This window comes from Periophthalmus magnuspinnatus, chromosome 22, assembly GCF_009829125.3.
Source record: "Periophthalmus magnuspinnatus isolate fPerMag1 chromosome 22, fPerMag1.2.pri, whole genome shotgun sequence".
NCBI classification, from domain to species: Eukaryota; Metazoa; Chordata; class Actinopteri; order Gobiiformes; family Gobiidae; genus Periophthalmus; species Periophthalmus magnuspinnatus.
Window position 1 is genome coordinate 13,803,248 of NC_047147.1, and position 14,996 is coordinate 13,818,243.

The 14,996-nt window shown below is 39.8% G+C and overlaps 2 protein-coding genes across 4 annotated transcripts in view; both read left to right on the forward strand.

Annotated features, from left to right (window-relative positions):
- arhgef10 (Rho guanine nucleotide exchange factor (GEF) 10) overlaps positions 1-8,602 on the forward strand; it is a 30,156-nt gene extending 21,554 nt beyond the window's left edge. The window contains exons 26-29 of one of the 2 annotated variants that reach the window (XM_033988735.2): positions 1,997-2,139; positions 3,096-3,270; positions 6,788-6,910; positions 7,375-8,602. In XM_033988735.2, the coding sequence (XP_033844626.1) occupies positions 1,997-2,139; positions 3,096-3,270; positions 6,788-6,910; positions 7,375-7,874 (941 nt within the window). In that variant the 3' untranslated portion in view covers positions 7,875-8,602. The remainder of the gene's footprint in view (positions 1-1,996; positions 2,140-3,095; positions 3,271-6,787; positions 6,911-7,374) is intronic. The other variant, XM_055231044.1, reaches the window with a different exon arrangement.
- A 920-nt stretch (positions 8,603-9,522) lies between these two features.
- Positions 9,523-13,901, forward strand: LOC117390783 (kelch repeat and BTB domain-containing protein 11). 2 transcript variants are annotated; one of them, XM_055231161.1, is made up of 2 exons: positions 9,523-10,136; positions 10,555-13,901. In XM_055231161.1, exon 2 carries the CDS (start codon positions 10,633-10,635, stop codon positions 12,514-12,516), a length of 1,884 nt encoding a protein of 627 aa, XP_055087136.1. In that variant the 5' UTR covers positions 9,523-10,136; positions 10,555-10,632; the 3' UTR covers positions 12,517-13,901. The 2 variants fall into 2 exon arrangements, with proteins under 2 accessions (XP_055087136.1, XP_033844473.1); XM_033988582.2 differs by having other exon boundaries at positions 9,523-10,132; positions 10,549-13,901.
- The last annotated feature ends 1,095 nt before the right edge of the window (positions 13,902-14,996 follow it).

Consider the following 14,996-nt stretch of genomic DNA (forward strand, 5'->3'; position numbering starts at 1 on the left):
TCATTCTGCCATGCTCACTTGTATCGGGCTGTTTCATAGAGATTCAGCAAAGCGCACATATCATAGCTACCTAATAAAAGAATGCTTTGTGTTCTGCCATCTCTCACAAATAGGGCCGCACAATATCACCATTAAATCAAAATAGCAATTTGAGTTGGTGCAAATACACAAAGACAGCAATTATTTACATAACAGAACGGCCACTGTACAAAATTTCCTGTCTTTTGATTTTAAAAAAAGTGAACCTTTTAGAGCTCTGCAAACATGTTTCAAATGAGCGCTCAACTGAATTATAATTTTTAAACATAAATCGCAAATCCTATCACAATTGCAATACGTGAAAGATCCTAGTTTGTTTATTTTTTCAAACTTGTGCAGCCCTTCTGCTTTATTTGATCGAGCACATGGAAACATATTACCTAATAAAGCAGTAATAGGTGAGCATGGAAACATATTACCTAATAAAGCAGTAATAGGTTTGCCTCTTGTGAAGGACGTGCCTATAAGTATTCCACAGGCTGGCATTCACAGTTCATGCTCTAAATGTGCGTCTTTGTGGTTTGGTTACTACAATAACATACATATGGCGTTACTGGAATTCTTGTCCCACCTTGAATTTGCAAATGCAGCTTACCTTTTACTTCCGCTGTAATTATGGCAGCTCTACAAGAACATCTCTCTCTCTCTCTCTTTTTTTTTTTTTCTCTGCGTGGTACTTCTTTCAATAGCTTCTTTGTGCCTTTTCAAAACAAACACTACCGGTGTGGCCACATTTACTTCTTGGACTGAATTACCCAGAGAGTGAGGTATATGGCAAAAATGTACCTCCTACTGAAAAGGAAAGTAAAGTAAATTGACTCTTAGCTTACATTTGCTTACATTTTAGACTGTAACATATATGGGGTGCACAATATATGAATTGAGGCTGCATTTTTTTAGATAATGGAAAGTCCTCTACAAAGAATTAAATATTTTAAAATCTCTATAATTGTTCTAAAATGCGTGGGATTCTTGTAGTAGTTTATCAGTTCATATTTCATTTTTCTCTCAAATGCAAATACAATGTCCGAACAGAATCTACATTTTTTAGCATAAAATATATCACAATTCTAATTGCAATGTTTTTTGTTTTTTTTTCCAAAATCATGTATCTCAGATTTGTAAGGTTTCATTGCACGCTCTGTCCCAGAGCTGGCACTGTAGGTGTCCGGGCACATGTTGAGCTCTGTGTGGGAGGTGTGTGTGGGATACCGCTGCACTCTGACTAATGCCTCTCACCGCATCTATATTCATAGTGATGTCTTTGGAGTCCATCAACAACCACTGTGTTATACAGTGCATTTTGTAGTCGCTATTGCTATTGGATTTGCAATTTATGTTTTAAAATCAAGGATCCGTTGGGATTGCACATTTGAAACTCGCCCAGGAACAAGAGGATTTGAGAGAAGACTGAAATTGGCTGAAATAATTCAGTCTATGAATCGCACGTGCTGTGACAATGTTTTTTTTTATCTTTACACTTTAAAGTTGCACTGTATATAACTTTTTAGGGGTCTATCACATGTTTGGAGATGTTATTGGTTTATCTGGAATGTTCCACACACATACACATGACATATAACGTATCTAGCTCTATGGAGACAAGCAGGCAGTGCCACCAGGTCAAGTTACAGGCCAGATCTGCGGAGAGTTGGCGTTGTTCACAGTAATTTCCAGGTTTTTTCAATGTAATTTGACCAATGCAAACACCTGAAATAATTGCATTAAAAAGTTAAATGTCATACTGTGAAACATTCCAGGCAAATTAAAAACATCTTAATGGAGACAAACAAGTGACCTCCACTAGAAAAGCTGTATAGTGCACCATTAAGAAAGATTATGTTATAATTGTCACCTTTGAGAATCTCACCATTCACAATTGTGAACTGACTCTGTAAAACGCAACAAAACACATGTACAGTTATCGCATTAATAACCAGTGTTGCTTTTTGTCTAGATGGTTTGTGGAGCTCAGACAAGCCTAAGGTGCTGAAGCTGGGCGTTCTACCTGTGAAGGCAATGCTGGCAGTGGAGGAGCACCTCTGGGCATCATCGGGGGGACAGGTTTTCATCATCAGCACCCAATCCCACACTGTCGAGGTATGGAACTAACCCATACACTTACATTGACTAAGACGTTTGAATGTAAACATATGGTCTATATTGGGGCACAAATTATACTTGGCATGTCTTGGATAAACTCACCATCAGTGTAGGAAATGGACACACCTGCTACAAGTCCAGGAATAGTACTGGTTCTCTGACATGTACTCGTTCATAATCAGTTTAACTGCATTAAGCTCATTATCTAGGACCACCTGCCTGTTTCACTCTCTTTCCCTCAAGGACTAGACCAGTTTGGGTATTGACAAACATGAAACCAAAGAAAAGAAAGTGGTAAATTATTGGAATTTTTTACCAACTGCTAAATAGTGATGCCTTTTTGCCTGTGCTAGTAAATCTGAACTTTCAGGTAAAAAACACTGACACACTTGCAGCTGGCCTCCCTTTTTCCAAAAATAAACCCACCTCCACATGAAGCAGCATGTGGTGAGATTATGTAATTCACAGTGAAAGCCTGGTTTGTAGGCCTCCAAGGAACAGAAATTTTAATCAACTTGAAGCAGATATTTGAAATTGTAGTAGACATGGATTTTATTTGTGTGGTGTTATTGGATTCAAAGCAGACAACAAAAATATTTAACCCACTGACAGATTATGGACAGACTTTTCAATGGTTAGAGGTAATAATGGGGAGATATCACGACACAAGATCAACAAGACACACACATGTAGAAAATGATCTATTGAGCTATTTTTTTCCATGTGTATATATGTGGATTGGACAAAGTAACATTTTGAGAAGCTGTACCTCAAAAATGCTATTCTACTGTGAGAAAAAAGATAAGTTAAAAAAAAAGTAAAAAGTTGTTAGCACAGTGTATTTTTTATGTCAAAATATTGTCATTCTCGTGGTTGCTAAGAAAACATGAAGAAAACAACAATATCTACCATAGATTTTTGACTAATAAATTCTTTTTATGTCCCACATCCAGAAGCAGCTGGAGGCCCACCAGGAGGAGGGCATGGTGGTGTCGCACATGGTGGTGGCTGGGGTGGGCATCTGGATTGCTTTTAGTTCTGGCTCCAGCCTCCGTCTTTTCCACACGGAGACCCTGGAGCACCTACAGGACATCAACATTGCCACGCCAGTTCACAGTATACTGCTCGGTAAGAATAAAGTGTAATATAATATTAACTATAATACTTTACTGTTTTAACAGGTACAGTTATCTTGTATAATAACAAGCTTTAGCAGAAACATAGATTATACATAATTTTTACACATGGTCTTCATTTGAAATATGAAGTTTTATCATTACATAGTTGAACTATTGTGGTCATCTGTAAAATAAAAGGACAATAAGAGTGACATACTGATACTAAAGTAAAGCATATAAATAGCTGCTTTCTGATAGTTCAGTGAAATACTTGACCTCATGTTGCGCTGTCTCCTGCACCACTTCTCAGTAGTTAGCTGACATCACAGACAGTTATGTTATTGCATGTCTGTCTGATTTGTCATCTTCCCCATGTGAAGGCTCTCCCAGTCTAAATACTAGATCCGAACCCTTTTATTATGGACTATTACTAGAGCACTTTTGAACCCATGATGTCAGTTCCCAGTATGTGTGTATCTTATACACATGTAATGTGGTAATAACTTGACTTTATACTTTATACCAAAAGGAACAATTGTGGTAAGACCATTCTCATCCATTAGTTAATTTTAATTAGGCATTTCCTCCTGTGGTCAGGTGGACATTAGACACATACTCTGGAATAAAGCTCCAGATGGCTGTAGTGTTTGTATATGATGAATGTGAAGTCATCAGAAGACTTTTCTTCTTTGGAAACTGTAATTTGTTGTATTACATCAGTGTTTACTCAATGACTCAAACTGTGGATGCTGAGGATAATTTTAATTTTCTTTTGTCAAAAATACATTACTATTACATTTTCACTCAACAACCTTTTATTGTTAATGTACTACATTTTTTTCTTGGACAGCAAAAATGATGTTCTCAGTGTATTCCATATAAAGAAAATATCTGTATAGGGCCAGTTGGTTTACTACCAGGCTAATAAATATTGCCAATTCACTGTTCCCATGTGGCAGCACATTTTCTATTTGAACCCATACTGTACACAACTGCTGAGAGGTTGTTTCTGGATTGGCAGATTTAATGGGAGCAACAAAATGTGCTGTTACTGCACAAACTGTGATGTAAGTGAAGTTGTCAGTCAGAGAGCTGGACAGGAGTGAAGGCCTACCTGTTAATTAAGCTAATTGTCATCACAATTTCCTTGATTCTAATAGTCAACAGTGGAGCCTGATCACAAGAAGCGTTGTTGCTCTGTTATTATTATACCTAATGCAGAGAGATAAGATCTGTGGGATGCTATATTGCATTACAGACCATAATGTAATCTTGGCTTTCCTGCAGGAGAAAGAACATGGGGCGTTGCCCAGAGCATGAATGCTTCTGACAGAGCTTCTGTGTTAAATCCACTAGGTGCCTGAGGTGGGGTTATCCTTCTCATGTTCACACATGTTGGAGCAATTCAGCATGCACTCTTCACTTCAGAGCTTTGTAATATGTTGTAATGATCAAAGTCAGAGCCGTCTTGCAGTTCACATTTTGAAAAGAATTGCACAACGTTCAGTCAGTGGTCATTCAGAGGCTGCATATTTGCAGCTAATGACCCAGATAAAGAACAATTAGGACATGTTCATCAATTGGAAAATAGATTTATGTTATTGAACTTCTGTTTAAAACAGACACGAGTGACTAGTACTTTGATTAAACAAGTCGCACAATCAATAAAGTGACCAGGGCAAGTTGTCAAAATGAGTTACTTTATATTTTAATTAATATATTAATAATGAAGAGTGTTTGGGTCTTTGTCTTTGTCATGAAGACTGTGGAGATTTCTCAGAGGATTGTGGCTTACTGCTTTGTTGAGAATCTTGATGGCTTTGTCAGGACTGTTTGACCTAAATAGGCAGCCATGCGTGGTCAGATGGGACACAAACAAAAGGGGGGGGGTCTGTAAATAACACCTCCAGCTTTCTGTTGCTTAGATGTCCATTGTTGTACACCACCCACCTGCTCAATATCATGGACCATATTCTGATTGTACTGTGTTTTATGTTTTATTAACGTGAGAGCCTTTATATGATAATATAAGTGCTCTGCTATGTGACATTTCTCGTCTCATCTTGAGTATTATCTCGGATGTTTGGGATTTGGACTGGCCTCCTGCTGTTGGTTGTCGGGACTAAGTGCAGATCAAAGTGGTGCTTTGGTAAAGGATCAGGCCGCTCTGGACCATGTTGATGCTCGCTTGGGGTTTATTTTAGTTCACCCTCTGGGCGGGGAACTCCAAATATTATGAAAGTAGGAAGTTGAGCAAGGCTAGTCTATGTTTCTGTTCACTCTGGCCCCTCATTAGAAGCATATGTGGATGCTGTCCTGAGATTTTGGGAAAAGGACTCCACAGGTTGGTGGCTGTGACTGGATCCTTATGAGAATGGCAGGATGGCGTGAGTGTGTCCCATAAGAGGGGTCAGCTCTAGTGAGGAGGGTCAGACAGAGAGACTGGCAGTAATTTTTTCCAAATCTCCAGAGGATTACTTTTGAAGGAGGAAACTCAAGTCAAGCTGTTGCAGGAGTAATGACTCATGACAATCTTGCCTCCCACATAGAAGGATTGAGGGACTGGTACTGGTATAAATGGATAGCCCTCTACAATCAAAGATGATGTATGATTGTGCCTCTTTGGAAATTGTCTCAGCATGTACATTATGTCTTTGTGTCTGAGTGAAGTTCACAAATTATAACAACTACTATGTTTACTGCCAGAGTGAAGTTCACAAATTATAACAACTACTATGTTTACTGCCATGCACTTCTGGTTGGGATTTTACTAACTTTATTTCATATTTTCTAGTGAGTCTTCTGACCCCACCAAACTTAAAGAGCAGGGTGTCCTCTTGTGTCCCAAAAGAACCAGCACTACTTGCCTAATTACAGCATCATGCCTCACTTATCCCATTACGTAATGGTTTTGTATTTGTTTGTTTAGTGTGAAGAGTACCACAATGGTGATTTTGTTGAAAAGAGCAGCTTTCATCCCTGCTTCTCATTCTGTTTCCTTGGAGACCAATAACTGTTAAACATCATCACACTTCTAAAGAGGCACACCTCCCACCCCCACACACCACACAGTATTCAAACCTGCTGAAGTGGCTCATTAGATATAAAGTCTTGTATACTTTCACTTGAAACAAGCACACATGGTTCATATATAATGTTTTATGGAGTTTGTTGAACTGCTGTGACTAACTGTGGCTGTTAAAATTTATGAAATAGAAAGGCCAATATTGTAAACAGACATCGGTAGCCAAAAATAAGACTAGTTGTAAGAGGAAGTTAATGGACCTGTTTCTGATATTTAGCCATTTTAGATCTGTATTTCAGTTTAAAGTATGTGAAATAATGATTTACGCATGGTTTTGTTCAATACTAGATACACAAAAAGCATAATATGTCTTCTTTCATGTACTATTATATAAAATAAGTAAGTATAGTGTTATAAACTTACACTTATAAGTCCAAGTTGTTAAGTTGCTACTACTTATTTCTGATAAATAAAATTATGTTTGTGTTTTGGTTTTTTGTAGGTAACCATAGAGTTTCAGTGAGCAGTCTGCTAGTATGTCATGGGCTGCTTTTGGTCGGCACTAACCTGGGGGTGACAGTGGGCCTATCGGTTCCCAGACTGCAGGGCATCCCCAAGGTGACAGGTAAGATGTCTGATATAACACTTTTAAATAGTTATGTATCATTTTGCATCCTTATTGAATATATAGCAAACAGAATAAGAAAAAGAAAAAATACAAAGTTGGTAATACTGTTTAATAGCAAGCTATGCAACATTTCAGGATGAGGGTCCGTCATCTGCCTGTCTCCATGGAGATATTGTTCCCTTGCCTAAGATGTTCCACAGTAAGGCATTAAACTTCTATCTCCATGGAGACAAGCAGGTGACACCACTAAGCCAAATTACAGGTGACATCTGTCGAGAGGTGACACCTTCTCAGTAAGAATACATGTTTTTCAGGATTTTAGTAGTGACTAAACACTTGTAATTTACTTCTAATCTCTATAGAGACAAACAGATGATGGTCCCTCCACCAGAAAAAGTTATACAGTCCAACTTTAAGTGATGTTAAGTTGGTTTTAACATCATCTTCTTGCCTTGGTCTAGGTCGGGGTATGGTGTCCTTGCACGCTCACAGTGGACCAGTGAAGTTTCTCACTATGGCGGCTGCAGTTTGTAATCGCCCCTCGTCCACACTACAGTCTAACCCGGCCTCTGCTCAGCCTGTTGAGCTTGTAGATGGAGATGGCACTGATCCACCTTCAGATTCGACCCTCACCCCAGCGCAGGGCAGAGGGGTGTGGCTGGGAGAGTCTGGCTGCACCAACATGGCTCTCCAGGACTCCCTCTCCTCCTCCTGTGGCTCTCTGGCCCCCTCCCAGGGCTCCCTAGAGCATGGGCCAGAGGATGGGGCCCTGTACGACCTGCTGCACGACCCATCCCACCAGCAGAGGGGCCGCCGTACCAACAAGGTCAACGTCAGCTCCGTGCTCGTTGTCTCTGGAGGTTTGGGCCACCGAAAAGTCAACAAAAAGACCAAGCCATCACGGCATGAAGACACAACATCCTCGATCATGATTTGGCAGATCCCACTGATTAACATGTAACGGACCAACACAAAGGTCTAGCACACAATGGATCAAATGACTATTTTGTTTTAAATTTCATTACTGAATATTTATGTTTCTGATACCAGAGCTGCTTCAAATAAGTATCATAAGAACAAGAAAAGTGTGTATTTAAAATTATCGTTATAACCACTGATGCATAACAGTATTTGACAAAACAGTTTTGTTTTTTTGTTTTTGTTTTTTTTTACTTGCTTGTTAATATGCTTTTCAAAATAGCATATCATTCATTTTTCATAAACAAAGCTAATTCTGTTTGTGTGCCATTTTACAGCATTAGAATTTTAGTATTTACATTTTGGAAATGGAATACGAGGTTGTGGCCTTTGTAAGGTTACAATTGTGATTGGAATCATGTAACATATTTTTTAGAAACATTTCTCTTAGATTAACCTTATGTAAGCATTGGAAGAATGCCTCTGGATTGTGTTGGAAAAGACTGAAGATGGAATTTGGATTTTGTCAAATACGTTGATCGATTTTGTAACACTGAACAACTGTTGGGAACAGCCTAACAATCCTAACAACAGAAAAAGGGAAATTATGACAAATATTTAGAACTGTTTTAAAATGGGAATTCCTGGCTGGCCAGGTTTAGTCATGCCTGTAAGAGGGATGTATTACTTACTCATTTGTTTCCCCCATGTGTTATTTCCCCCATGGGTTTGCTACATGGATATTTAAAAATACATATTTTATACTGCCACACTATTTGAAAGCCTGGTTTGTTTATTATCATTCATCATTTTAGTGTCCCTTTTGTCTTCTTAAAATAACAGTAGCACTTCATACCAAACTTATGTCATCTTTATTCCACTGCTCTGATCCCTCCTGTCTGGTTTCTCTCTCCACTCTGTGCAGCCATCAGTACATGCTGTGACTAGTAATGTGCCTGGGGGGCCACAGGAACTGCGCCTGATACCACTCTTCCTGGATTTCTTTTCTCCCACTATGTCTAGAATGGGTCAAGACTTTCTCTTTACGCCTACATGTACTGTTGCACAACCACCATCGACTACAACTCAGTTTGACTATAGATGCAGTGTGGTGGGAAATCCCTTATATCTGCTCCTATTGTGTTAACATTACTCTTATGATGTAATGCTTCTGACTTAAACTACACAAATTGCATGGTAATTTATCAGCGCATACGGGTGGATGCTCTATCATTACTTGGACATTCAGACAGCTTTGTTTTCACTCTGTTCCTGAGGTTTCCATGGAGACAATCATTTTGCATGTGTATGGATCATAGGCATAGCTTTGTACTGAAAATATCTGTCCCAGCTGAATGGCCTTTAATCTCAGCTGGTTGATAGATGTATATGGACGGGGTGGCGACGCTGCTCTATTTTTATGTTTTTAAAGGGCAGCTGTAGGGACCTATGCTCTTTGAAGAGGGAGAAATGCACACTTAAAACTGGAAATGTGGAAAAATCCAATCCAGTTTCTGATGAGTGGAATTATGATGCTGTGCGGGCCATGATCTCTCTGTTACTGCAATACTACTATGTCGATTGAACTCCCCAAATGCAAATGACCAAAGTACACACATTTGACAGTATATTGACAGTAATTTATTCTTTGAATCTGTACCAATCTCTCGTGATTCCCGACGAGGGTGATGCGTAAAGGAATGCGTTTCATCCTGCGCACGTACAGATGGACAGATGGAGCCTCGTGTTAAGTGTAGGGTTAATACCAAGGAGGGGGCGTGGTTTCGATCAATATTTAAACCGCCTCACTGTAGTCTACTGTAAAAAAAAAAAAAAAAAAAAAACACCCACACGACTAAAAGCCCAGTCCTGATGATGCGCGTAACCGCCCGCCCGTCAGTGCTGGACAGCTCCGTCTCCTGACACCAAGAGGAGACACAGGATGAGAACAGCCGCGTCCTCGCTCTCTGAAGCAGACTAAGGAGACCTGGTGGTGCTCCGAATGGGCTGATCCAAAGGAGGTGCGACCTGGACTGACTGGAGGATCGTCATTGTGCCTCGCCTTCTCCACCGAGTCAGGGCGATTTCTCTAAAGACGCACATGAACAGTTTGATCCGCGACAGGAGCGAAGAGGGACACACTGCGGCTGCGTTTTCGTTGAATTAATCCAAGAATGCACTGGCGAGTTGCTTCGACCATTATGATTGTTACTGCCCTTACGTAACTGAGCTTTGTGGAGGGACGGGCAGAGAAAGAAACTGTGGGTGCCGAGCTTGTTTATTCACAGCGGGAAAACGCAGGTAGGTCACGTCAAATTACTATCGTTAATGCAATGGTTAAATGACACAAATTGCGAGAAAATACTGTATAAACTGTGGCACATTCAACTCTCAACTGCATTTACAGCCAAGTTTAGTATTAATTGCAAACGTCCATTCATCGTGTGATTTCTTTTAGGTTAATTCCTCCATCAGCGCAACACCCTTTGCGCATGCGCTTTTGCAAGTGTCCACATCTACAAATATTATGACTAATAGGCCTATAGCTATAAGGACTGAAGTCATTTACAGTGTTAAATGTGTTTGATGTAATACATAGAACAGTAGTGGGCTCCCTGTTTGTCTGTCCCTCTTTAAATGGTTCAGACTGAATAGGATCTTGATGTTTTTATAGGGTTTTTCTAATTTATTTTCTATTGATCCTTTGTTTCATCTAGGTGCAGAGAGAGGAAACAGAAATCACTCCAGCTGGCAGACTATGTCCACTCAGCATGATCTGTGAAGCATCCAACTAGAGTAACATGAGCGAGGACCGCGTGCAGGAAAGAGGGGCCGTCACCGTGGAGACCGATACCACACTCCACGCGGCGACCTCTGACCTTGTGACACCTGCTGTTCTGAAAGATGGAAAGCTAGGTGCAAACTGTATCCACGATTTTCTTCAAGATGACGGAGAGTTCAACCCACCGCCTGTGGTTGAAAAGGAATATTTATTGGATGGGAGGTCGATAGATAACAATCACGTGGACAAAAACAAAAATAACGGCTCATATACCTCACCGTCAACAGAAACAAGTGCCCACATTGAAACCGCTCTGCCCAACCATTTCACTAGCATGCACCAAAACTGCATAGCTAGCGAAAGCCACAATGGTGCGAGAGTTAAAGTGTCTTACCATGCAGATTCTTCAATGCACAACTCCGGCCAAACTGTCCAGGAAACTGACTGCTCAAACCCTACGCTCAAGGACAGTGGCCAGGAAGCAGAAAAAAGCTTGTCACAAAAAGAGGAACCAGATTTAGTCATTGAAGTTGGAGGACAGACAATCAACGCACATAAGTCTGTCCTGGCTGAAAAAAGTGACTATTTCAAAGCTCGATTGTCACGCAACATCCTCAAAGTGAAAGGGGTCAGCTACAAGGCTATGTCCACATTGATAGATTATGTTTACACTGCCCAGATGAATGTTAGCAAGGATAACGTCGTGGATGTCATTACCGGTGCTAAGATTTTGCAGATTCCCTGTGCCGTCCAGGCAGCTATGGACCGCATGTCCGAACAAATCACGGCGGAAAACTGCTACGAGATACTTACAATAGCCAAAAAGCAACGTTTAAGTGAGCTGAAAGAGACTGCGTACGGGTTCATGAGCGATAATTTCCTGAAAATATTGAAAGACCCCTCGGTTTACGGGCGTCTCACCGGATCTGAGAGGGACCTGGTTTTGAAGAAGAGAATGGAGGGGAAGCAAGTGTTGATGGTGGCAGAGGTCAATGATGTTTTTGATCGTGTCGGGAGCAGACCGCCAAGTCGCTGTGGTAGTCGACCTCAGAGTCCGTTGTCAGTGGGGTCATTGGAGGACAACCATATGATTTACTGCTACAATGAAACAGTAAATGATTGGACAGCCTTGACTTCAATGCCAGATGACCTCAACACTAAGGGCTGTGGGATCTGCACTATGTATAATTACCTGTTTGTGGCTGGGGGGATCAAGGGTAATGGTGAAAAAGGTAAAGCGTCTGATAAAGTGTTCTGTTACAACCCTATCACCAACCGCTGGGCTGAAGTGCGGCCTCTGATCCAGGCTCGGGCCCAGTTAAAGCTAGTATCTATGGACGGTTACTTATACGCAATTGGAGGAGAATGTCTGTTCACTGTTGAGAAGTACGACCCCCGCATGGACCGCTGGACTACGGTCGCTCCTCTCCCTAAAGGAGCGTTCGCAGTCGCCCACGAAGCCACAACCTGCAGTGGAGAGTTGTATGTATCAGGAGGTTCTCTCTTCTACCGACTTCTGAAATATGACACAAAGAGAGACGAGTGGCAAGAGTGTCCCTACAACAACAGCAGGAAAAAGTCAAGTGACATGGTGGCTCTGAAAAGCTTCATTTACAGATTTGATGTGAACCGCGAGCAAGGGATCAATGTGTTCAAGTACAATACCATAGTCAAAATGTGGCACGACTGCGCTTCACAGAAAATAGGGAGTCTGTTGCCCTTCCGATGTGCTGTTATTGGGAACTGCATCTACTGTGTGAACAAGAGCCAGACTCTGCAGTTTGTGGTGGAGGAGGAGAATGCCTATTTTATGGAAGAGATGCTCAAGGCGCCAGTGGAGGCTCGGGGTGTGCTGTTCCCTTTTGTTCTTACTCTGCCTGAAAAGACTGAGAAAGTTACATAATAGTCAGGTTCACAATAACACTTAAGGGTGTGCTTTAGCCAAAATTAAATAAGCAAAACACGTTATATAAACTTGTAAATGTCCACTGTGTCTCAGTGTATTGATGGCTGCTTGCCTTGTGAATTTTTGCATGGGAACTTAATGCATTTATGAGTTAAGCCTTAAAAATTTGTTTTGAATGGAAGCAACAATATTTGATCTGAAACTGTAGATATGACTTGACAATATGAAGGTAACAGTTGTGTGGGTGTCTATTCTCATGGTTCTGTGTAATGTTCCATAGTACTGTCCATGGTATCTAAACACCCTTATGTTTTGAAAGAGAGTATGGTAAAAATATGGATATTGAATGTGCAATCTGAATGACAAAAGGTGATATGCAAATGAAACAGCATGAGCTGTAAGGGAGCTTTGCTGTTAATCAAAATGGGAGCTAGCTAAGTCTTGTACAAGGTTAATAAGATTTTTCAGCGCTTAGCAGAAGCACTTTTGTTGTCACTTCATCATCTTGTTTATTTTTAGATTGTTTAAGTTAAAAATAGCATGCTTAGTCATGCCCAAGTCAAACCCTCTATCTAATAGGCTACTTAGCCTGGCATCTACTTGTAGGTTGTAACCAGTAGGTTATGGTTAGCCTACTTTTATATAAATATATTTACTACGCTGGCCCTTAGGTCATATTTTTAAATTTACTAATTTGTAACTGGTTTTGTACCTAGGGGTAACAAAAGCACAAGGTCAGAGAGCACTAATGTGAATTGTGATTGTATCCTATATTAGGCTATGATGTAAAAAATATGTGTGCCAAAGAGTTAAACAGCGTTAATAACTTACTATTACTACATTTTATCTGAATAAAATCACAATATGGCGTTGTTTATTAGATGTAAATTTTTGTATTCCCAATTCCCCAAGTTACCCAGATTGTTGCCAAAAAAAAGGATAAAGGTTAAAAGTCTAGTCACAGACTTTTCTGGCTGTCAGAAACGGCTTGAGGCTTCAACTTTGGTTACAAACTTTAAAGACACCGATGTGTTTTTGTTACATCATGGTCACCTTCACTTTGAATGGTGTTTATAGAATTTCCATTTTTAGCTGCACTAATACTTGCAGTATTCTGGGGGATGTGTGACTAAATGCTTTTGATATAGTTTGTATGGTCAGTGTGACACAGGCAGCATTGATGTGGTGTAACATTTGGTATCTTGCTGGCTACAGTCTGTATTTTATTACTTTTCTATGGAGCGTGGAGCTTTTGATATGCTGCTGTGATGGACATGTTTGAGGTAAAGACTTTTGTTGATGACATTTGAAGTGGCCTGATGAAATAACTGTGGATATGTCCAAATTAAGTGCTTCGAATAAAACATTTGTCTTCAAGAAAATGTTTGTTTCTGTTTACTACTAAATGTAGCCTTCCTCATTGCTTTTGTCAGACTGCCACCTCCTGGTCAAACAGGAACATCACATAATATTGAGGGCATTTGTAAAAATAAATAAATAAATAATGCATAGTCCTACATACAATGTGTAAATCACTGTGTTGTCACTTCATTTTACTGGTAATAATTAATTTGCAATGTTGGCTTGGCAGGGATAGAAACAGTGACAAAATAATAAAGCAACAGTTGTTAAAGATATATATATATTACGTATCTTTAATACGTACGTATCTTTTTGCCTAGTCAGATGTTGTCATCTTAATCATTATTCAAGTAAAATAGATGTATTGATTTCAATGACTTTTGTGAACAAAGCCTATTGATTAACAACCGTTCAGGATAAAGACTCCCCGTGTGACATTTTATCTACTCCACTTGTGATTGAGTGATTGACCACTGGGGGGCAGTAAGTGACCGATATAAAAACAAGTAAACAAATCAGAATCAGTTTTATTGCCGTTGTAGGTGAACAAATTCACAAACTTAGAACTTGCTTCGACGTTACTGTGCAACATTGAACAAAGAATAATATAGAGTATGATAAAATAAAAGTAAAAATAGGGGGATGCATTAAAATAAGGTACAAAAAAATAAAATAGACTTTGACATACAAATACAAAATATACAGTAACAATCACACCCACACTGGTCTTCATCACTGTGTTGTTTCTTTGAGGTCATGGGGGTCACTGTTCTGTGGCTCGAGGCCCAACAGGTTTGGTAGCCTAATATGTGGGTGGGCAACAGGAACCAAAATAAAAATAAAACAGTACTATTTATTATTATTCTACCATGATAATCAAATTACACGTATGCAATCTACCAGAAATGTGCTAGTTTGTGCTAAATTTCTGAGGGGTGAAAAGGGAATAGTTAATGGATAAAAAAAAAAAAAAAAAGTGCAAAAAATTCAAATAGATGATGCAAAATTTTATAAAATATGCAGCAATTTACATTTTACATTGTCAGCAGTTGGGTAGATCACTGGAACGCCATATAACCTGGTTAAAGCTAAAGGAAAGGCAATTTCACGTTATG

Bases quoted from the DNA above. Each gene is read 5' to 3' on its own strand.
- LOC117390783 (XM_055231161.1), top strand. From the start codon at position 10,633: ATGAGCGAGGACCGCGTGCAGGAAAGAGGGGCCGTCACCGTGGAGACC.